The sequence below is a fragment of the Corella eumyota genome, chromosome 6, assembly GCF_963082875.1.
Source record: "Corella eumyota chromosome 6, kaCorEumy4.1, whole genome shotgun sequence".
NCBI lineage: Eukaryota > Metazoa > Chordata > Ascidiacea > Phlebobranchia > Corellidae > Corella > Corella eumyota.
In genome coordinates, this window is record NC_137495.1 from 15,422,288 (window position 1) to 15,447,390 (window position 25,103).

General features: G+C 33.5%; 1 protein-coding gene across 1 annotated transcript; it reads left to right on the top strand.

Annotated features, from left to right (window-relative positions):
* The first annotated feature begins 1,888 nt into the window (after window positions 1-1,888).
* Window positions 1,889-24,301, top strand: LOC145756027 (protein jagged-1b-like). The gene is made up of 26 exons (XM_082572260.1): window positions 1,889-2,111; window positions 3,304-3,630; window positions 6,298-6,346; window positions 6,835-7,095; window positions 8,049-8,109; window positions 12,806-12,936; window positions 13,634-13,753; window positions 13,821-13,934; window positions 14,998-15,111; window positions 15,592-15,705; window positions 16,098-16,144; window positions 16,505-16,678; window positions 16,983-17,133; window positions 17,493-17,657; window positions 17,834-17,947; window positions 18,333-18,446; window positions 19,890-20,003; window positions 20,444-20,560; window positions 20,634-20,661; window positions 21,033-21,118; window positions 21,491-21,604; window positions 21,707-21,825; window positions 21,891-22,109; window positions 22,183-22,308; window positions 22,462-22,603; window positions 22,846-24,301. Exons 1-26 carry the CDS (start codon window positions 2,049-2,051, stop codon window positions 23,796-23,798), a joined length of 4,137 nt encoding a protein of 1,378 aa, XP_082428386.1. The 5' UTR covers window positions 1,889-2,048; the 3' UTR covers window positions 23,799-24,301.
* Window positions 24,302-25,103: the final 802 nt, after the last annotated feature.

Here is a 25,103-nt window from a genome sequence, read left to right on the forward strand (position 1 = left end):
GGAGAATTAAACAAAAACTTTTTTCATGAAGAAATATAAATGCCACGTTTCATATTTTGTAATATTCATACCTTAAAAGATTATCAAACAAGATTAATGTATTAAAACTTTAATTCGAGCCTGTACCACACGCAAATATTCAAGTGCTCATTCAAAATTACAATTTTTCGTGTTAAAAAAGCGAGATAACCGGTAATTAAGGCTACAACTAGTAGTTGAGCGACTCGACTGGTAATTGTTAGTTACTAGAGAGGCTGGCGAAGGAATTTTTTAATATCATTTATTATTTGTGTTTTGTAAGGAAGATAAAGTTTATGAGAATATCTAGATTAGTGCCTGGACAATTTTTGTTAATTTTTTATGATTTAGTTGAAAATAAGTTTGTTTTTTCTTCAAATTTGTTACATGTAGTAATAATAAACAATGTAACATAGTTACGATACATGAGGTTTAGGGTTAGATTCCCACCGCTTATATGTAAAGGTAAATTTAAATAGGACTCAGATTTTAATATTTTACAGACAAATCGGCTCCGAACGATTTTTACTTGTTACCGACAAAGAAAAATGTCGTTTTCTCGCGATAGTCCGTCGAAGAAACGGGAAAAATTGTCGCCGCTGGTGGACAGTAAAGAGCAAGCTGAGGTAGTCAACATATTTTAATATAAGCGCATAAGAAGTCAAAATATCAATAAGCAGCTGTTTTAGTTGTGAAGTAAGAACAAAACTGCTTTTTTTTGTAAAATTGGTTTCAAGAATTTGCATTGGTGGTTTTTAAATCACGTGATTTAAACAAAAATATCTTAAAAGTATTTTATCATATTTTTGGCTTTTATTTCTAAAGAATAATATCACCAACTTAATATAACCAACTTACCCTTTTCCAATAATATTATGGCAAAAAGTTTTAAGGTTTATTGTCGACGTTAAAACATTAAATTTAAACATTTTAGACTTCAATGTTTAACCATGTCGAAGGTTCAACGTTGTGCGTAAAGAAAGCTAGCAACTGCAGTTCAAACGACGGGCCCACACTCGGAAACATTTCAAAACTTTAAATTCGGACATTATTAATAAAAACAACTAGATAATATTGCGCGTTAATCATACGTAAACAATTAATCATGAAATCTAATTTTGTAAACATTCCGAGCTATTAATTAAAATAGAAATCAAATAATACTGGCAAGGTTTTATGACGTAACAGAACGTACCACGTGTTAAAATGTGAAAACAACATCAAAACGAAAAAGCTGTCAAGTCGATTCATCTTAAAAGTAGTTTTTGTTCTTTTAAAATGTCCACGCGATGTTGTCGAGTTCCGTCGACCATGTTCCGTTGCTTTAGGCTAAGAGTCGGCAAATAATAAAGAGAAAGGAAAGAGAGAGAGACCGACATGTTTGTCTTAACTGAGTTTTTGCCTGGCTGGAATTGTAACATGTCTACTGTCGATAATTATCAGTCGGTGGGCCGCAATTTAGATCGAAAATTATAAGAAATATTAGAACATTTTATTAAGCTGAGTTAAAAGAATTATTGTTGAGTGAAAAACTAGTGGCAGACAGAAATTGTTTTTTTTTAAATATCACCGGTTTTAGTTGGCGAGTTTGTTAATTTGTAATTAAAAGTCATTTTAATCGCGTTGCTAGGTTACAAAGTTGTATTTGTAAGATAAGTTGCATGAATTATGCTAATGTTATTATTTCATTTTAATAAGTTTAAGTTTAAGAGAATTTACAAACAAATTTAAACTTAAAATTAGGTTCTTTGTCGACCTTTTAACATCGCGTTTTTATCATTTACTGAGGTCCCATTTATTTTTTTTGCAGATTTTAATTTTTATTAATTGAACGAACTGGATTTGAAATAAACTTTTTGTTAGTTTTTGCGATTTAGAAAAAAACGATTTTAGATTTTTACCGAATGTATTTCATGAAATAATGCAAATTTTAAAACTTAACTTTTTTAAAATCAACTAATAATTTACTGGGAGGTTTTTATTTTGGATTTACTATTCAACAACTTTAAGGATTATTTCAACGATTTATTATGGATTACAAACGCCAGACTCAATTTTACAAGGCCGTCATTTTTCTCGCCTTTTTGGCCGAGGTAAGTCGCGTTTTTTTCGGCAAAAAATTCGAGTTTTTTCGAGATTTTTTGAGTTATTTTTTATTTTGTTTAATCGTATTTTATCAATTTTAAATATTTTTTTTTAATTTTAAAAACAAAAACACAAACCAACCAACAAGATAGTTGATATTTTATGGAATTGGAAAGTTTATTAATAACTTTAAAGTTACAAAATAGGAAACTTCATAATCTATTATTAAATATTTCGTCATCAACATTAAATCGAATTAGAACCAAGATTTTAAGCCAGCTCAAAAAGTGAGAATGTTGCTGAATAATATTTAAAACATTTTCTACATTTTTATGGATGTTAAAATTTAAAAACCCACAAAATTGGGCAAATAAATGTCTTAAATCAATATTTAAACGCTGTACAATCTAATCGTTCACCCCCCTGGGAAAATGATTCAATTCCCCATGGAACTTAAACTAAATAAAAGCCTGCATCCAAATTTTAATTGATATCTATGCCTATTGAGTTAAACACGTCCTTTTTAAACAATATTGTTTTTGTGTTTATTCTTATTTTTTAGTTGTTTTTTAAGGTAACTAACATCAATGGTATAAACATAAGAACTTTGATAAGTATTACATGTCTACTAAAATGACGTTGTTATTGAATGTAATACTTTAAGCTTGGGGCGAATAATATCTTGATTTCTTCAACAGTAGATTAAAAATTAAGACCCATTTTGTATGTTGAGTTCTAAGTGTTACCATTTGTTAATTGCTATTTAATAATGTGTTTACAATGGGTTATTTTAATATGGGAATCAAACCCAGAACTTAATGATTTACTTAAGAATGTTACAACATGTCAGCAGTGGGAATTAAACCCAGGATCTCAGGTCTTACTCAGGAATGCTACAAAATGCCAGCAGTGGGAATTAAACCAAGGATCTCAGGTCTTACTTGAGGATGCTACAACATGCCAGCAGTGGGAATTAAACCCAGGATCTCAGGTCTTACTCAGGAATGCTACAAAATGCCAGCAGTGGGAATTAAACCCAGGATCTCAGGTCTTACTTGAGGATGCTACAACATGCCAGCAGTGGGAATCAAACCCAGGATCTCAGGTCTTACTCAGAAATGCTACAACATGCCAGCAGTGGGAATCAAACCCAGCAAGCCTCTAGTATAGAAAGAATTATTAAATAAACTTCTTTTTTAGATTTGTTCGGCCGACGCTTTCGGTTATTTCGAAATCCAGATTTTAAAAGTTCAAAATAGCGCCGGGGAGTTGCTGAACGGACGATGTTGTGACGGAATAAAGAATGATTATGACGTATGTAGCTTGGATCAGTGCGATACTTTCTTTCGAGTTTGTTTGAAAGAATTCCAAATGAGCAACAGTGACGCTCAGTTAACCAGCTCCGACTCTTGCACGTTCGGGACCTCCAGTTCCGCCGTTCTGGGCCGGAATTCCTTCGTTGTCAAGGCGACCGATGACCCCAGGAACCCGGGGAGAATTAAGATACCCCTCATGTACACGTGGATGGTGAGTAACCCCCTCAAACTACCCCCTCAAATGGGTTTCAATTGTTTTTTGCCGCGAATTTTTAAAAGTGTTAAAATCCGAGATTGTTTTGTTTGAGTTTTACAACCGCTTACTACGTCACTTATAATGACGTCATAATAAGAAACAAGGTCCCGTACCGCTTAAAACGCTGTTTTTATTAAGTAACAAAGTTGTTAAAGTTGTTTAACTTTTCATGCTGAGAATGAATTGTTGGAACTGTTATTCTTGTTGTTAGTTGTTAAATGTGTCAAATGTCGCCTAAATTAACTTTTCCACGCTCCAATAACTTACTTATATCAACAAACCCTGTCACGTGATCGGTTGTGCTTTGTCGGGTTTGTGACGTCACAATTTATGACGTTTTTTTCGTTTGAGAAATGTTTTTTGAAGTTTTTAATTAAATCACGAATCTCAAGATAAAATCAAAAAAAATTTTATCGTCAAATCTTCAATTTCTCTCCCGATAAATTATCGGCACTGCCGACGTCACTGGACTAATGATGTCACGTTGCCACGTGCGTTTGTTTACAAGCACTAATTACATGTGACGTCATAATAGTCAACAAACAACTCGTGGTGTTGGTTAAATATTTAGGTTTTAGGCGAGTTTCTAAATTAGTTTTAATTAATTTTGTTTTGTTAAAGTTTTTGTTGAATTTTGAGTTAAATATTGGAGTTAAAACTTAAATATTGGAGTTAAAACTTGAATATTGCAGTTAAAACTTAAATATTGGAGTTAAAAAACTATTTGGAATAAAAATTTATTTTTAGTGTAGAGATAATAAATTGTCGTTACCAAGTTACGCCCATTATTAAGCAATTATGATGTCATAGTCGCGATTATTTACACTCCGAGATAGCGACGCCTATTTGACGATTTTCAAAGGTCGATAATCTAATTTTTTCGGGCCCAAAAAAATCAAAAAACTTGGAGTTCTTACAAGGTCAAAAGCGTGGAGGTCAAATCGTCGTTTAAACGAAATTAACAACTTTGATATAAAAGTTTTGGTGACAACATTTCGTCACGGTTGTGACGTTGTCACCTGTTTTCTAGAATATCTCGGCTTTTGTCGTCTGCTGAGCGTACGATATGTAGACTGTTCTGCTCCGTTGCGCATGTGTTTAATAATTTGCCCCCGCTTTTGTAAACATTTTAAATTTTCAACATATTTTTTTGAATGGGTCCTGAATTTTAAGAAATTTAAAACAAAAATGGGGTCAGATTTATTTTTTGGGGGCATATTAAAAATTTTAAAAAATTACGAAAAAAATTTTTAATTAAAAAATAAATTAATTAAAAAAAACTAACAAATATGAAGTTGTAGTGAATTGAAATCGGGGATTTAAAAGTGAGGTTTTTATTTAATTAGTTGCAACACAAATTTAAAAACTGACGAATTATCTCTCTCAGCTAGAGTTACAGAATTTGAAATTTTTTGGTTGACTTTTCCCACGCTCGAAACTAACCACAAATTCTCTCGTTTTCCTCCCTTTCTCTCTTTCATTCTCTCACTTCTCTCCCACTCTTCTCTCGTGTTTATTTGAAAGGTTTAAGCGATTTATTTTTAAGTTTCCACTTCTTTAAAAGATTATTTTACAACATTTTAAATGTTAATCATTTAACTAACACCAGAGTTTATTTTATTTATTTTTAATTCCTATAAAAGTGATTTTACCGAATTGTTTTATTTTTAGAATTTTTTTAGGGGGTAATTCTTGTTTACTATCTGGGGGGGGGGGTTTAAGATAAAATCAAATTATTTACTCAAAGATTTGCAAATAATTCGATCTAAAACCTGATAATATTAAATATTTACATTCGGTTTAAAATATTTCGATTTCTTGCTATTTTGGCTAAATTTATGACAAGCTCTCTTTTTTGTGTTTGGTTTATGACGTCATAACGACAACAAAGACGCAGGTGCTGCGAAAAGCGACCAAAAAAGTTGAATTTCGGATATTTTTACGATTTAGTTAAAAAAATGTCGTTAAAATTTAATTGTTGGTTTAAACTTTTAATTAAATCGAGAAGCGAGAAAATCGAACGCGAAGATTAGAATTACAAGTGATTATGACGTCACAACGACATGCGCCACACCCGCGTGTTAACTTGTAAATCGAAAAATTTAAAAAAAAAACTTTTTTTCGCCAAAAACGAATTTCCTTTATTCCCGACCCTGTTTGTGACGTCACTCGGTTTCGAGCGATGACGTCACGTGTTAATAAAGTCTCAGATATTTGGAGTGCACTTGAAAAGAACAACACGCGTAAGTAATAACTTTTAATAAACTGGTTGTCATGGAGACGACAAATATTAATCTGAAGTTCTTGAAATATTTTAATGTCGATCTCGTGTTCGATATTGATTCAAAGTTTCGAGTTTTTCAGCGGCACTCCTTTGATGTCACTTTCTTAATTATGACGTCATATAAGAGTGTTATTTTAAACGGGTTTGAAAATCTAGAATGTTAGTCACTCTCACAATTAAAACTCGGGTTGAGTAATTTGTCTGGAATATCGAATTTCTTTTTTTTTGTTTTTCTTTTTATGAGAAAATAATTTTTCGGGGATTATGTTTCTTGTTTAGTAAACTTCTAAGTTTGTGACGTCACTTATCTCTTTATGACGTCATCTATTGTTTTACAGAGGACTTATACGCTGATCGTTGAAGTTATGGACAAAGATAATTTGTCAGGTTTGTTAAAAAAATTTAGAATTTGTTTTTGGTTATGAACGACAGCGTGATGTAGTGGTCTTCACTACACGAGATTCCGAGTTTGATTCCCACTGCGCTCATGCTGTAGTGCCCTTAAGTAAGGTGCTATAAACGATATGAACTCCTGCTAAGCCAATACTTAATCAGCAGCTTAATTATCGGGCAATTATATTCTATAATATTCCAAACTGCCACAGTCAACTCGAGACTGGGTCGGGGTAACTTATGTTACTTTATGTTTAGGTCGCACATTCAACTTTCCCACATCGAGGATAAATAAATGACAATCGTTAAACGGTCAATTACAGGAACCAATAAGTTGGTCATCCTCAGCTTTTTATATTTATCCTCGACGTGGGAGAGACCTTATTAAAACCTTAGTTACCCCCGACTTCCCGGTCTCAACTATTTTTAAATCAAATCGATTATTAACCTATCCGACCTTAACCTTTATTACGTCATAATAGAACACGAGAACAGTCAATTGATCGACCGCCAAGTTCATTCTGGAATGTTGAACCCTGGGCCGAGGTGGGAGAGGATCCAATACAACGGTCGTGTCGCCCACGTGTCCTATGACGTCAGAGTTCGTTGCAGCGCCCATTACTATGGCAACAATTGTACGAAGTTGTGCCGGCCCAGAAGCGAGTACTTCGGGCACTACTCCTGTGACCGGAACGGAAACAAAAAATGTTTGAACGGATGGATGGGCGCAGACTGCATGACGCGTAAGTTACGTCATAATCATATGTGACGTCATTAGATTTGTTGTTCGGTTAATAAAATTAAACGCGCGATGTTTTAAATCCAATTTTGTTGAAAAAGTTTTAAAACAAATTTCTTTTTTTAATCCGGGTTAGTTTCGGTTTCTCGCGTTTTCAAAACACTTAAAATTGACCCAATTCTATTTAATCTTATTTCCAACCCTGCGTTTCATCCGATTTCGAACCCTGCCATCCAATATAAAACGGATTAAATTGTAACACTTTTAAACTCGATTTGAAATCGTTGTTGTAACAGGTTTAAAGTTTTTTGTCCATTTTAAGAAAGAGTAAAATCTGTTTCTTTTTTCATGTAAGAAAATGTTATTTTATTCAAACTTTTAAAATATTAATCTTATGATATTGTGAGTTAATTTCTGAGTTTAATCCCTGCTGTTTAATGATTCTTAAGCAATATATTATAAGTAATAACTTCCTATTCAACCAATTAAACAACAATTGGGCGATATCATCGGTTTAACTTGTCCTCAAGCAGGTGGATGAAATTTAATTTTTGGCAATATTTGTTTATCCTCGATATGGGTTGACTTCATGACCTAAACATAGACTAATATTTGTTACTTCGACCCAGTCTCGTGTTGCCTTTAGTTTGGGATATTATAGATTATAAATTGATTAAGTGCTGGCTCAGCAGGAGTTCGTACCGTTTATAGCGCCTTACTCAAGGGCGCTACAGAATGAGATCACTGGGAATCGAACCCAGGACCTAATCTAGTATAGGAAGTGTTCTGACCACTACACCACGCTGTCGATTACTATAAAATATAACTTTAAAGTTAGTATATTTAAATGCACAAAAACCAGTAAAAAATGGATAATAAAAACCTGAAACGCTTTTAAATGACAAAAACTTCACAAAATTATGCGCCGGTTAAACTTTATATTTTTTTATTTTCTAGCGCGATGTAAATTTGGATGCAACAGCGAACATGGATATTGCAAAAACCCGGACGAGTGTCTGTAAGTTGAAAACTTTGTTTAAATTCGTGTAATTTAAGTTTAAAGTGATTTATGTAAAAAACAAGAAGTTGAAAATAAACGGGTTGTCGAAACCTAGATTTTTTAAACTTTGCTGGTTTTTTGTTGACCCCTTCTTTACCCAACCCCATACCCTTTAAAAAAAACAAAGTACGACAACCCATATCCTTTTATTTTTGAAATTTTAACCCAAATTTTGGTAAAATGTCGCTTTTTAAAAAGTGTAGAAAAATTGTTAATTATTAGAAACAAATCAAAAAAAGTTGATTTACCTCAAAAATATAAACATTGTAAGAAAGGCAAAATTTATTTACAATTATGTTAGGGGATTATTTTTAATTTGGGTTTTATTTAAAATAATTTATCCTGAATTGTAATTTTAAAAATTTTTCAATCAAAAAGTTTTTGCGTTTAGCTTAAAATTAAAAAATTGTCGAAAATTCAAAGTTCAAATAATTTCAACTTCCTTTGCACTTTAGTCACAATTACGGAAGGTTACAAAAGGTCATTCTGATTGTGATGTCATAGCTAATTATTATTCTGTTTATCAGAATGTTAAAACCTAAAAAAAAATCAAATTCGAAAAAGTTTTCAAAACAAGAAAGGGAAAAATGTCGGCAGACTAAAATTTAATGTTTTATTTATTTTCCCACGGCGTAAAATTTATGAGCAAACAAAACTGAGTTTATTACTTTTATGGGTTGCAAAAATAAAGTTTTATTAATTAGTTTGTCGCTAATTTATTTTCAAGATAAATGTTACACAAAGTTTTTAATATTTTAAAAATATTTTTTTTATTTGGTGAAAAAATTTAAACTTTTTGTTTTTTTGTTAAATTCTGCAGACACTCGTCTTAAATTTAATCTGGTTTTGTTGTTAGATTACCCAAGGTTCTTTATTTAGTCTAAATTGTAGTTTTATTCAACAAACTTAACAAAAAACAAGAAATTGTTTACTAAAAAACAAAACTTTAGACACCCTGGTGTTTAGAACAAAATTTGAAAAGATTTAGAATGAAATTAAATCGGGATAAGGCGTTTTTTGAGTTTTGATTACAACCTAAATCCATTGTTTAACTTTTTGAGCTGTTTTTGGTGTCAATTTAAAATTGTTTTTTGATGTTTTTGGAGACATTTTGTCTCGTTTCTAGTTTATAGTCCTCAAAATATAGAACTTTTAAAATTACAAAAATAATATTCTTAATTATCACGGGTCGATAGCTCACCACAAACAGCAGTTTTATTTTTGTATATGTGCATAAATTAAACATACAAATATCGTCCACTAAACTCCATTATATATGGTTAGTTTTTTATTTTTATAGTATATAATTTTATCCTCGATGTGGGAAGGTCAAATGCGCTACCTAAACATAAAGTAACATCAGTTACCTAGTTTGTGATATAATAGATTATAATTGCTCGGTAATTAAGTTGCTGATTAAGTGCTGGCTCAGCAGAAATTTATATTGTTTATAGCGCCTTACTCAAGAGCGCTACAGCATAAGAGCAGTGGGGATCGAACCCACGACCTCATGTGTATTGGGGCGAGTGTTTTTACCACTACACCACGCTGCTGGTATATATAAAATAAATAAAAAATTATTAAAAACGATTAATTTGGGGTTAAAATATAGTTATATATATATTTTAAAGTCATCCAAATTTATTTTAAATTATTTCAATAAGAGTAAAGGATTAATCTTTTTTTAAATACTTTTTAATGGCATCTTCGAATACGCCCGTTAAGTCATGTTACTTAAAAGGGTGTAAACTTGTAATACTGTAAAACACAAACAAAAAAAATAATTTAATATCATTCTGAAATTTATTTATTTAAAACTAAATATTATCTCAAAAATTTTTTTTATTTTTTTAAAGTTTAATTTATTTTTAATTTTTTTACGTTGAAACGAAAATGTATAATTTACATTTCTCTTCTGTGACATCATAATCTTGTGTATTGTTAACTTAAAGCCATGTTAACAATGTAATAATTTTCAGATCAAAATTTATCATTAAGGGGCTGCGCAATTTTTTTTGCTAAAGGGGGAAATTATTGTAAATTATAACAAAATAGTTTAAATTATTTAATTTTCGTATTAATTCTGTTTTTTTAATTCTTTGGTTATTTTTTTTATGGTTTTTAATTTAGGTTATTAATTAATTAAAAAATAACCAAAACTTATTTTAAAAAAGTTAAAAAAATTTTTAACAAATTATATACAAATTAAAAATAAAATCAATTTTTTTAAATAAAATAACCCCCCAATCACCCCCATACCCCTTCTTATCCTCCCCCCTCCTTACATCTTTAAAACATTTAGGTTTTAGTCAAAAACCACGAGACAGACAAAACATTTTTCCCACGCCAGAAAAGTTTTGATAATTTCGCAAAAAACTTTCGATCAAAATTTAAAGAAAAAACTAAAACTAAAAATACAAAAATAAAATTTATTTGAATTTAAAATAAACAAAAATCCTTTTATTAATTTTTAATGTTTGTTGTTATTTTGTAAATTTTGTTTAACTCACAAAATAAACTTGGATAAGAGTTGGTGGAAAATTAAGAGTTTGTTAAACGCTTGTGCGACTGTTTTCATTTAAGCATGAAGTCAAAGTGTTAAATTACAGTCAAGCCCTCAGGCTATATATGGTTTCAAATCTTTGTCGGCAAAATCTTCTATTTTAACTAAATTTATTTTTTATAATTTTTATTTGAATTTCTATTTTTATATTAGAAATAGAAGTTGTGACTTATATAAACAATTACTTTATTAACGGTCACAACTCTTGTCCCGGAAAGTTTAATGAGAAAAATTGTTGTTTTAACTACTTTGATATTTTTTTGAAGTTTTGAAAATTTAAATTTTTTTTCGATGTTTAGTTGACTTAAGATCGCTTTTTCACACACAAATGTAACAATGGATCAATTATGACATCATAATACCGTATTGTTACATTCTTTTGAATGTTTAAAAAATATTTTTAGTAAAAAACAGAAAAAAAAACAATTTTTAAAACAAAACTCAGTTATTTTTAAAAAGGATAAAAACGTTTATTTGGAAAGGAAACAGATTTCGTTTTTATCTTTAAAGATAAAATATTTCTTATCTTGCCATCTGGCCAAGATTTTAGTTTCATTGATTTTTAACTTTTATTCGCAATTTATTAAAATAAGAAATATTTAAATTGATTTTTATAATTTTGACCTCGAGTTTAAAAAGGTCAAATCATGATAAAATAATGTTGCGACTTTAACTGGATCAGTAGAGCGGGAACTTTATCGTCTCGACAGGGTCGCAAAATCGTCACACCCCGCTTACATTTTAATCGATGACGTCACAAACATCGCGCGAATTATTTGGGAGTGGAATTTACAAATTTGCACAAGGGTGGTGATTGATTTGCGACCACAAGCCACGTAAAATTAAAATCTTCGTTTTTTCGTGGGAAAATCGGTCAAGCGGAACGGTTAATTACGACCAATCAAAAACTTTCATTTTTTGGGGGAATTAAATTTTTGTTGAATTTTTTTTCAGTTTTTTTGTTGTTTTTAAATTTTATCTCAAATTTTAATCTTTTCAACTTTAAAGTAACTTTTTTAAAACCCGGCGTTGTTTAATTACCCCAACTCGGCGATAATTTTACTTGAAAGGGTCAGAATTTGTGCAAAAACTAAAACAAAACAAAGTCACGCTTCGCTGGGTTTAAGCCCCCTAAAATCCTGGGTTATTTACGCAGCTGGGTTCAAAGTCGTTTCGGACTTCTTTACTTATTTGGTCATTTCGTCACTTTTGTGGTATACGCTTTGTAATCAGATGGTCGTTTCGTACCCGTTGTTGTTATTAAACACACTGTAATGTGGATTAGTTCGGTTACTTCGGCACTTTTAGTGTGCGCAACTTTTAATTCATTGGTTGTTTCGGTGCTTTTTAATTAAATGATTACTCGGTCATTTCGGTCTTTATTGTTGTATAGTTATTGTACAGTAGGCCGATTATGTCGAATTCGTCCCCGAGATAAGATCAGCGTGGGAAGATGGTTATCTTGGCCGCGATTTCGTGTTGAAAAGTCGGCCATTCATCGAAATATTCCGCGATCTTTTATCTTACACCAAACAAAACATTGCGCGATCCTTATTCATTAAATTTTCTTCTTGTGACGTCACATTAGCAATCACGTGACATTGCAAAATTGTAAAATTTTAATTGTGACGCGACAATGGCTAAACAAATACCCAAATTATGACGTATCACACTATAATGACGTAACAATAGTCGCGAGTTGTTGGTGAGCGGCCAATTACGATTAATAGCCGAGTCACGTGACCGACCATGCGTATCCTCGACCGCGGTAGGTATTATGACGACTTCTGCATTTGAGAAATTGGATAGGTCGGCGTTAAGTGGTTATGACGTCATAATATGGGCGTTTTTTTGCGGTTTTGAGTTTTTTTGATTAATATTTTTTCCAACTTTAAAAAAGTTGTCGTTTTACTAAAAACGTTTTTTGCTGACAATTAAACATTTTTATTAACCCTCTTTTACCCCGACCCCCTTTCACCCTTATTTCTATGGAAGATGTAAACTTTTATTTGGGTAAATATATTTTTCTGTTGCCATAGCAACTATAGAATAAAATAACGATCAATTTCTTAAAAATATTTTTTATAACAGATGTAAATATGGATGGAACGGAACTTTGTGCACGGAATGTATTTCTTATCCGGGATGTGTTCATGGTTCGTGTCATCTACCATACCAGTGCATTTGTGATACCAACTGGGGCGGTTTGCTCTGCAATAAAAGTAAGTTCTTAAGTTTGATTCCCACTGCTGGCATGCATAACTTAGTAAGAGCTAAGGTCCTGGGTTTGATTCCCACTGCTGGCATGCATAACTTAGTAAGACCTGAGATTCTGAGTTTGATTTCTACTGCTGGCATGTTAAAGCATCCTTAAATAAGACCCAAGATCCTGGGTTTGATTCCCACCGCTGGCATGTTGTAACATCCTTAAGTAAGACCTGAGATTCTGAGTTTGATTTCTACTGCTGGCATGTTAAAGCATCCTTAAATAAGACCCAAGATCGTGGGTTTGATTCCCACTGCTGGCATGTTGTAACATCCTTAAGTAAAACCTAAGATCCTGGATTTGATTCCCACTGCTGAAATGTTGTAGCATCCTTAAGTAAGACCCAAAATCCTGGGTTTGATTCCCACTGCTGGCATGTTAAAGCATCCTTAAGTAAGACCCAAGATCCTGGGTTTGATTCCCACTGCTGGCATGTTGTACCACGTGTGAGGTATGCTGTAAAATCGGCTTACTTACTTTGAAAATATTTCAGTAATTTGTAAACTTCTATATTAGGATAATCGGCGGGAGGTAATTTAACTAAACATGGGGTATGTTAAACATGATTGTGACATCATAATCTGTTTACTTATGACATCATATTTACCTTGTAGACCCCATACAAGAAACATCTGAGTTATTTTTATTTTTAGATTTAAATTATTGCGGAACGCACCATCCCTGCAAAAATGGTGGAACTTGCACCAATCCTGAACCAGATAAGTACCAGTGTGATTGTTTGGATGGTTATAGTGGAACCAACTGTGAAATTGGTGAGCTGGTGTTTTAAATGGTGTTTTAATCTGGTTTATTTAATTTAAAATTTTGTTTTAAATTTAGCTGAGTTTGCTTGCGTGTCAAACCCATGCCAGAACGGTGGCACGTGCCACGACCAAAACCATGGCTTCAAGTGCCACTGCCACCCCGGCTGGACCGGCATCACTTGTGAGACAAGTAAGTGTCATAACTTTTACTCTATTTTAATATTATTAATTGTCACAACTTCTGTTCTTTAGAATTTCGCCGTAGTTGTTTAAACTTTGTTATAACTCCTACTCTATGGTCCGTTAACCGTTTATTATTATTTCCTAAAAAATATGTCAAAACTTCTGCTCCTTATATTTATATCACAACTCTTGTTCTAAGAAATTTTAATTAAAAATTTTGTAGTTTTAGTAAATTGATTTTAAAGTTTTGTAATCCTAGAAGTTTAAGGTTTTCATGTTTTGAAATTTAAGAAGTGAAAGGTCGCAAATTTGACAAAAAATCGTTTTTGAAAAATGGTCAGACGTGTTATTTTTTGTTTGTTGATTTTTCGCTTCATTTGAAAAGTCAGAAAGTTTTCCGAATTGATTTGGCAACGCTGTTTTGTTTTGAAATCTTAGATTTGAGATTTATAATTGGAAACGTTAAAAAAAATCTAAAAAAATTTTTTTTTGTTAAAATTTAAATTTCGTGGGAACAAATTTATTAAGTGTCCTTCACCCAGACAAATTGTCATTATTGGTGTTTGTGATGTCACAAGTAGATTCTGTGATGTCATAAGTGCTACTTTGCGGCGCCCGCTCAATTAGTGAATCAGCGAATTTTAAATGATTCAGTAAAATGTCTTGTTTCTAGAATTTTAAAAATTAAAAAAGAAAAAATTTTAAAACTGATTTTTTATTTGATTTTAAGTTAAAAAAAAAATTTTATTTTAAGATTTTTTGTTTATTGTTTTCGAATTTATTTATCCTCAATGTGAGTAGGTCGACTTTACTCAATATAGAGTAACATCAGTTAATCCGACCCAGTCTTGAGTTGCCTGTGGCAGTTTGGGATATTATGGATTATAATTGCCTGATAATTATGCTGCTGATTAAGTGCTGGCTCAGCAGGAGTTAACACCATTTATAACACTTTACTTAAGGACACCCATAGAAGCAGTCGGGATCGAACCCAGGACCCAATGTAAAAAAGAAAAAGGGTTTTGACCACCACAACTTTTCCCAAATTAAAATTAAAATAAATTGTTTAGATATTAACGAATGTGAATCGAACCCGTGCTCAAATGGAGGAACTTGCGTCGATTCGTTCAACGGGTTTCAATGCAAATGTCCCAAACACTGGGAGGGAGCAACTTGTACACTAGGTGAGGCTATTTTATTTTTTAAAACTTTAAACAAAAATTTAAATTTTTTTGTCTAAAACTTAAAAGTTAATTTTTTGGCTTAAATTTCCGTCTAAATTTTTCTCATTGTTAAAAGAACAATAAAAGAACAATGCAACTGAAATTTTAGACAATTGTTAATTGTTTTGTTAACAATGTTATCTCCCTGTAGATTTTTTTCATGTTTTTGTGTTTTTGGTAAAAAACTCTTTCAAACTTTTAACTATAAACTTAATGGTTTTTGGCCCAGTTCTTATGTTTTTTGAATTGAAAGGGTTTTCTTTGTCCCAAATTTTGGTTTCAAGTTTTATTCCTCTTTTAAATTTTTTTACAAAACTTCAAAGTTATTTTAAGATAAAATGTTTTTTTTAAAAACAGGATTTTTTATTGATCATGTTTGGTAAAATTTGCTTAAATTAATTTTTATTTTTTTTATTTTTCTATTTTTAATTTTTTTTGCAGATGCGAACGAATGTATGGATAGTCCTTGCGTTCACGCCACTAGGTGTCACAATATACCCGGGGATTATATTTGTAAATGTGAGCTAGGCTGGGAAGGAAGAAATTGTGATATCAGTAAGTTCTAAGTTTGATTCTCACTGCTGACATGTTGTAGCATTCTTGAGTAAGACCTGAGATCCTGGGTTTGATTCCCACTGCTGGCATGTTGTAGCATCGTTAAGTAAGACCTGAGATCCTGGGTTTGATTCCCACTACTGGCATGTTGTAGCATTCTTAAGTAAGACCTAAGATCCTGGGTTTGATTTCCACTGCTGGCATGTTGTAGCATCCTTGAGTAAGACTTGAGATCCTGGGTTTGATTCCCACTGCTCGCATGTTGTAGCATCCTTAAGTAAGACCTGAGATCCTGGGTTTAATTCCCACTGCTGGCATGTTTTAATTAAATTCAGAACCCAATTAAAATAAAACTTTATTAAAATTTAATTTTTGTTTTATTTTTGTTTTAGATATAAACGATTGTGTTGGTCAGTGCAAGAACGGAGCGATCTGTCAGGTAAAACTTTAAAAAAATCAAAAGAAAAATTTTGACAAAACTTTTTATCCTTAAAGTCAACAAATTGATGTTTATGACATCATAATCGCCACCATTATTGTGTCACCTGTAAATTTTAATGTATTTCAAGTGTTAAGTTAGTTTCGAGGGTTCTTAAGGTTGCCAAAAAGTCTGAAATTTTGTTATTTTTGATCTCAAGTGGATCTGAAACTTTTGATCAAAAGAAATGAAAATTTTTGTTTTGTTTCCGCCCTCAAATTTTTAAATTGATTTTAAAACGGTTTTGGGTTTTTTAGTCAAATTTTTTCTGTAAATTTATCCTCGATGTAAAATGGTCGATTTTAATTAATATTATTTCAGGATTTGGTGAATGGTTTTTATTGTAATTGTGCGGCGGGTTTTCGTGGCAAAACTTGTCAGATTAACATCAACGACTGTGCCAGTGACCCGTGCTATAACCAAGGTCAATGCTTTGACGAAATTAACGGATATCGGTGCCGGTGTCCACTAGGGTATTCTGGAAAACGTTGCCAGGTAAGCTTGCAGGTTCAATTCCTGCTAAGAGCCCTTTTTATTGGTAATATTAAAGTCTCATTAATATTAAATGACATTTCTTTCTGCTTACATAATTTTATTTTCGTTTCATAATGTGACAAAATTAAGACCCAATTGTGATGTCATAGACATTATATTTTGTCATCAATTATTAATAAGCTCATAATACGACTGCTTTAAGACTAAAAACTGTTTTTTGTTGAAATATATATTTATATGCGTGCTAAAAATTATAAGGAAATTTTTTTTCTTTATTTTCACACACATTGATGTTTATTCCCAGCTTGAGGAAGGATATTGTATCCCGAACCCTTGTGAAAATAACGCAGAATGTCTAAATGAGATAAACGATTATTTTTGTAATTGTTCTGACAACTATGAAGGAAAAAACTGCTCAAAATTGAAAAATGATTGCGACAATAACAAATGTGAAGGTAAGCTCCTGATTGGTCGATAAAAGGGCAAATTTTTACTTGTAATTTTCTGATTGGTCAATAAATTGGACCATATATGCAAAATATTTTTTTATAATTAAAATTTTTTAGTTTTTTTAGTTAAATATTAGCAAAAATTAAATTGTTAAAAATGTTGTCACGCAATATTTCAATAACGGAAGTTAGCAAACCAATCATTAAGTTTTAATCTTTTTAAATTAGCAGTTTTAAAGAGTTTAATTTTTATCTCATTTTTTAGGAATTATTTTTAAATTTCTTCTAATAATATTTTATTTTAATAAAACCTTTTTTACTCATTTTTTATTTATATTTTAAAATTTGTTTTCAAATTTTTTTAGTGATAGATAGTTGTACCATTCACGTCTCAACCTTGACCAACGACCTTGGTATCGAAGTTCAAAGTTCAAATGTTTGTGGTAGCCATGGCCACTGTTCCGCCCGAGCGAACAACAAATTTAGTTGTCGTTGTGATAAAGGTTACGAAGGCGACCTCTGTCAATTCAGTAAGTTTCAGAATTTAAGAAAATTATTTTCGTTTTTAAATTTCAAATTTAATTGAAATTTAATGGAAGGTTAAATGTTAAATTGACCTCAGAATTAAAGTTATGAAACTTTATCTTAAAATTTGATTTCCGTTTAACCTTGAAGTTAAAACAACAAACTTAAATTGTTCGAACAGATGTGGACGACTGTAAAGAGGTGGAATGTAAGAATGGTGGAACCTGTTTGGATGGAGTTAATGCTTTCACTTGTATCTGCATGGAGGGATACGAGGGAAAATATTGCCAAGAAGGTAATTTGTTTAATTTATTACAACAGCAGTGGGAATCAAACCCAGGATCTCAGGTCTTACTCAAGGATGCTACAAAATGCCAGCATTGGGAATCAAACCCAGGATCTCAGGTCTTACTTAAGGATGCTACAACATGCCAGCAGTGAGAATCAAATCCAGAATCTCAGGTCTTACACGAATGCTACAAAATGCCAGCAGTGGGAATCAAACCCAGAATCTCAGGTCTTACACGAATGCTACAAAATGCCAGCAGTGGGAATCAAACCAAGAACCTCAGATCTTACTTAAGAATGCTACAACATGCCAGCAGTGGGAATCAAACCCAAGTTTCCAGGTCTCAAACAAACTTGTTTATTCCCCCTAACTAACTTCTGTTTACCCCCAGATATCGACGAATGTATCGGGGACCCATGCCGGGGTCGGGGTCGATGTATTGACTTCACTAACGACTTCCTCTGCGAGTGCCAGAAACCTTGGAAGGGGAAAACTTGCAGTTCTCGTAAGTTTTGAGTTATCCTGATTATAAAAATAACTTTTGTAGCTCCCCAGTTGGTAATTTCTACTGACTTAAAAGTCCGTCAATATTTTTTAAAACTTTTTATCTACAACTTTGTTGATATCTTCTTTGAGTTTCAGATTTTTGTTAAAAGTAGTTTAATTTATTTTTGGGGTTATTTTACCCGATAAAAAGGGTGAATGTGATGTCATAATAGAAACCCCGGCGCCGTTTTAAGTTTTATCCGGTTTTTAATTTCCCGTAATTATTGAATTTCAATTGTTCACTATGATGTCATAATCGTGTGTGGCCTTTTATAGCGTGTGGGGAAATTGATCAGGCACGAAACGCGACCCCAAAATGGGGAAATTTGACCCACTTATTCACCTGGGCATTTTTGGGGTTTGTTAAAACTTTTTAATCCCTAATTTAGACAATTTTTTTAGAAATTTTGTTTTATGATGTCATCGTCTTCTACTGTGATGTCATAATCATTACTTTTTATGATTTTTAATTATTGTTTTTAACATCGGTTTATTTTAATTCTTTTTTTTCCAAAGTTTAAAAGTTTACCAAAAATGAGTTAATTGCTTTGAAAAGTTTTGATAAATAGTTGCATCTCAAATTTCTTAAAATTGCGTGCTTAGCAGGGGGAATCCCCTCGTTTAATGGCAGTTTTTAACGAAATGTTGACTTTGTCGGTGTTCGGTTTCAGTTTTAGATTCTTTCTGGGTTTTGCTCGAGTCTTTTTCTTGTAAATAAAATCAGGGAACATAGAATAAAAAATATTTGTTTGAAATTTAGGCAAAGATTATTTTTTTAAATTTTTGTTAAATTTCGGATTTTTATTTTAAATAAAGTTTTTTTTAATCGGTTTAAATAAAATATTGTTGAATTAGTTTAACCTTTAACCCCACTTGTGTTGTAAGAATTCAATTATGACATCACAGAACTTAAAACCAGTTTGCAGATGACACAACAAAATAACTTTAAAATTTTTTGTTTCTAAAAATTGAAAAAAAAATTTTTTTGTGAATTTAAAAAAATAAATTGACTTTTGTTAAACTTTTGCAGGTGTTTTAAAAGATTATAATTAAAGAAATAACTTTTGATCTTTTAATTCTAGATTAAAGTTGAAACATTGTAATTATTTTGTCAAAATTTAAATACTAACGTCTAATTTCAGCTTTGTAAGTCGACATTTTAATTTAATTATAATGATACTATGACATCATAATACCCGTGCTTCCGGGTGTTAAACAACATTGATTCAAAGAAAATACAATTTTTTTTTTATTTTATTTCAAAAAACAAAATTTTTTTTTCGTATATATTAATTTTTTTTAGAAATTAAAATTTATTTTGTGGTGTAGGTAGTAAAAGTTAAAATTATTTGTCATGGTTTTTGTCAAATGTCAGTTGGTAATATTTAATAATTGTTTCCAGGAGTCCACCAATGCAGTGACAACACCTGCTCTAATGGAGGAACTTGCATCGAACAATCGAATTCCTACATCTGCGCTTGCATGAGTGGATGGACTGGGAACACTTGCTCCATTCGTGAGTTTGATTCCTTTTGAAGGGGGCTAAACCTTAATTAACATTATCGGGTCCTTTTTAGGGGGGTCCTCGGTGTGGAAAGGTCGACTTCATGACCTTAACATAGAGTAACAACTGTTACCCCGACTTTGCATTAGGTTGCCTGTGGCAGTTTGGAATATTTTATAGATTATAATTGCCAGATAATTATGCTGCTGATTAGGTCCAAGCTCAGCAGGAGTTCATATCGTTTATAATGCCTTACTCACTCAAGGGTGCTACAGCATAAGAGCAGTGGGGATCGAACCCAGGCCCTCATGTAGTGTAGCCGAACATTTTGACCACTACACCTCTTTTCCGGTTACGAACATCACCAATATTAAATGTTTCATCTTGATGGTGTTCAACTTGGAGGCAGCAGGGATCGAACCTAGAGTGTTCTAATCATAAATTTGTTTCAGGTTCGGTTTCAAGTTGTGAAAGTCAGCCATGCATGAACGGGGGGGTCTGTGTCGGCGAAGGAGAAAATTTTAATTGTTTTTGTAAAGAAGGATTCGAGGGCGATCGTTGTCAACAAGGTGGAGCTATTTTTAAATAAATTTAATTTTAAAAATTTCGATTTGTTTTTAAACTTTTATTTAATTTTTTTAGATTTGGACGACTGCAAACCATTTCCATGGTAAGTGTTTGATTTTTGTTTACTTATTCAGCAGCATAATTATCGGGCAATTATAATCTATAATATCCCAAACTGCCACAGGCAACTTGAGACTGGGTCGAAGTAACTGATGTTACTCTATGTTTAGGTTGCGGATTCGACCTTCCCACATCGAGGATAAATAAATATAAATGTTATTTGTTGTAGGGGTTTAATTAATTTTATTTAAGTGGGTTAAGGTATAAACGGTATTTTAGGGGTCTTTTGGTATGGGGGCACAAAGTTTTAGGGGTATGTTGTTTTGAGGGCTAAAGTGGGGTTAATTAAATTTTACTTTCCAATATATTTTTACCTTATTATTAAGTTTAGTTAAATTTAATTTTTGTATTAAGTTACAACGATGGAAAATGCGTGGATGGAGTTAATCATTACAAGTGTCAATGTCAAGATGGATTCGCTGGTCCTGATTGCAGAATAAGTAAGTTTTTCATTCCCTGACAGCAATTTACCGGCAGCGTGGTGTAGTGGTAAGAACACTTGCTACACCACACATGAGGTCCTGAGTTTAATCCCCACTGATCTTATGCTGTAGCGCTCTTGAGTAAGGCACTATAAACGATATGAACTTCTACTGAGCCAGCACTTAGTCAGCAGAATAATTACCAGGGAATTATAATCTATAATATCCCAAACTGCCACAGGCAACTCGAGACTGGGTCGGAATAACTGATGTTACTCTATGTTTAAGTCGCGCATTCAACTTTCCCACATCGAGGATAAAGATATATACAAAATAAACTATAAGTGAGATTTTCATCTCTTGATATAATAACTTGATATATTTTTTCAGATATAAACGATTGTTTGAATGCGAATTGTGCGTACGGATCGACCTGTGTGGACTTGATTGCTGGTTACGAATGTAAATGTCCTCCTGGTAGGAAGGGAAAACGCTGTGATATTGGTGAGTTTGTGATGTCATAATTAAACTGGTGATGTCATTAGTAGGTTTGTGATGTCATTTCTTGGTTGATGATGTCATAACTTAAAATGTTTATATTAACAGTTGATAGTTCAGTGAAGTCGTGTTTGGCGAAAAATGGGAAATATTACCGAGAAGGAGCAACATGGTTGGATGAGTGTAACAACTGCTCGTGCCACAACAGGAAGATCCAATGTTCAAAGGTTCGATTCCCACTAACCGCAATTTTAATAATTTATTTGTTTTTTAAACATTTAATTTTTTATAGGTTTGGTGCGGCCCCAAAATTTGTTATACCTCGAAAATAACCGAGACTTGCCCCAGTTCTCAAAATTGTCGACTTTTAACCCAGAAAGATTGTTTCACCCACAACTGTGCCACAAGAGGGGTCTGTGAGGGAAATCCCCCAAACAAATGCTTAAATAAAAATGTATTTGCAACTTGTGCGAAGTTAATTTTTAAATTCGACAAAAATCTTCTCCCAGAAGTAAGATTAAATTTTCACTGAGATTTTAACTTAAATTGTTTTAAATTAAAATTTTTAATTTTTGTGTTTTTAGAATGTTTTGGTCTCGGATATTTGCAACTCGGTTCGTTCGTTGTCGTTGCTATGGCAATACTCACGTGACCATCCTCTGTTTATTCATTGTTCGAAGATGGACCAAGATTTAATTCAACTCACTTTGGTAAGTTTAAGATCAAAGTGGTTCACATTAGAATGTGTGAAATCCTGGGTTTGATTCCTACTGCTGGCAACATTCTTTTTAGCAAAACCTTGGGTTCTGGGTTCTATTTATAACAAATTATTTAATATTCTTATTATGACGTCATATTTGCAGTCAACAAACGTGAGCGAAAGCAACCAAGTGGAACGTGCAGCCGAGAAGCTAGCTTCATTTCGAGCAGATCCGAGGGAGTTTCCCCTTCTTGCTACCATTGTTGACGTCACACTGGAGACAACAGTCGTCCTGCCGAGATCGGGTAAGTTTGTGACGTCATCACAACCATAAAAACTGTTTTTATAATGACGATTGGGTCCAAAACATTGACATTAATATAGTGAAGCGGTTAGGGCACTTTACCACAAGAGGTCCTGGGTTTGATCCTCGCCGCTGTATCCTAAACTGCCAAAGTCAACCCGAGACTGGGTCGGGGTAACTGCTGTCACCCAAAGTCAACATCCCTACATTGAGGATAAATATTTAATGAGGTTTTTGTTCCAGACATCGAGAATTTGGTGCCGATGTTTGCGGCTCTTGGCGCAGTTTTACTTGGCGTCATCGCCCTTATAATCGCCGTGTGCTGGTGTGTCCAATCTAGGAGACATTCACGCAAGCAAACGAGGGATGACGTCAGTACAGTGACGTCACCGAACGTGGTGTCGCCAAAGAGTTCGTTGCTGTACAACCCTAACCCGGACAAGTTAAAAGTCAATTTGGAAAACAAACGGACTTCACATGTTTGTACGTCATCAACCACCCGGGTGACGTCATCACGTGCTACGTCACACACTTACGATAGCGTATCCGAGGTAGATGACGTCATAGAGTGCGAATGTCGACGTTTAAGCGAGGATTCGGGGTCAGAGGAAGTTCAAATGCTGAGGAGGGGTTATCACCCGCGTAGTCGAAGCCACCGGCCACATGCCACGCGTCACCGTCGTTACCCCCCCGAGGACGGTGATTTACCCCCCTACCAGGAATGTGATGTTTGTCAGTCCCCCCCGCCATCTTATTCCAGGCATTATAATATTTCATCTCAATCTCCCAACCGAACAACAACTGCTGGACCACGTGACCTACGACAAAACTTCGCGGGAAATGAACCACGTGGCTCCCGCCAAATGGAATCACGTGATTCTCCACGATTAGAACCCCGTGTCTCCTGTCATGTGGAAGCACGTGACTCTTGTCATGTGGAAGCACGTGACTCCCGCCAAATGGAAGCACGTGACTCCCGTCAAATGGAAGCACGTGACTTCCGCCAAATGGAACCACGTGATTCCTGTCATATGGAAGCACGTGACTCCCGCCAATCACCCGCGGGAATCGAAGTTCACGTTTCCCGCCAAAACTCGGATCATTTCCGACCCGTCCAAGACGGCGAAGTTAGAACATTGACGTCATCATCGAGCGATGACGTAGTTTTAAAGTCTTCTAACGAGGTGACTGTATAGTATTTGATGACGTCATCAAGCGAGATGACGTTTTTTGCTTTTTAGTTATTACCTTTCAGTTCGTTCAACCAAGTCTGGCGTGACGTCATCAGCTGTTGTGACGTGTTCAGTTCCAATCATGACTTAACATAGACGTCATTATTTATTTGTGACGTAGTAAATATGACGTTACTTTGATTGATGCACTTTTTCTTTCTTTTTATCACGTGATTGTTTTGTCGCTATAGCGAATCATGTTTAACACAGCCTATTGTGACCAATTTCTATGGCGTCACAAATTTGTTCTTTCTTGTTCTTTTTATGACGTCATGTTTCTATTACAAATTGTTAAAACTGTGATGTCATTTTAGTATTTTTTGTAGTGACGTCATCATTGGATTGTGACACTTTTATTTATTTATTTTTTTATTCGTTGTCGTCTTATGACGTCATATTAAGAAACAATGCTGTAGCGTCGACGCATTTATATTCTTGTGGCTTGTAAATAAAATTTTAAAAAATCAGCTTTAAAATAATTTCATCTTGAAGCTTAAAAGTAAGACCTGAGATCCTGGGTTTGATTCCCATTGCTGGCATGTTGTAGCATCCTTGAGTAAGACCTAAGATTCTGGGTTTGATTCCCACTGCTGGCATGTTGTAGCATCTTTGAGTAAGACCAGAGATCCTGGGTTTGATTTCCACTGCTTGCATGTTGTAGCATCTTTGAGTAAGACCTGAGATCCTGGGTTTGATTCCCACTGCTGGCATGTTGTAGCATTATTGAGTAAGACCTAAGATCCTGGGTTTGATTCCCACTGCTGACATGTTGTAGCATCTTTGAGTAAGACCAGAAATCCTGGGTTTGATTTCCACTGCTTGCATGTTGTAGCATCTTTGAGTAAGACCTGAGATCCTAGGTTTGATTCCGTCTGCTGGCATGTTGTATCATCCTTAAATAAGACTTGAGATCCTGGGTTTGATTCCCACTGCTGGCATGTTGTAGCATTGTGTAAGACCTGAGATCCTGGGTTTGATTTCCACTGCTGGCATGTTGTAGCATCTTTGAGTAAGACCTAAGATCCTGGGTTTGATTTCCACTGCTTGCATGTTGTATCATCCTTAAGTAAGACTTGAGATCCTGGGTTTGATTCCCACTGCTGACATGTTGTAGCATCTTTGAGTAAGACCAGAGATCCTGGGTTTGATTTCCACTGCTGGCATGTTGTAGCATCTTTGAGTAAGACCTAAGATCCTGGGTTTGATTTCCACTGCTTGCATGTTGTAGCATCCTTAAGTAAGACTTGAGATCCTGGGTTTGATTCCCAC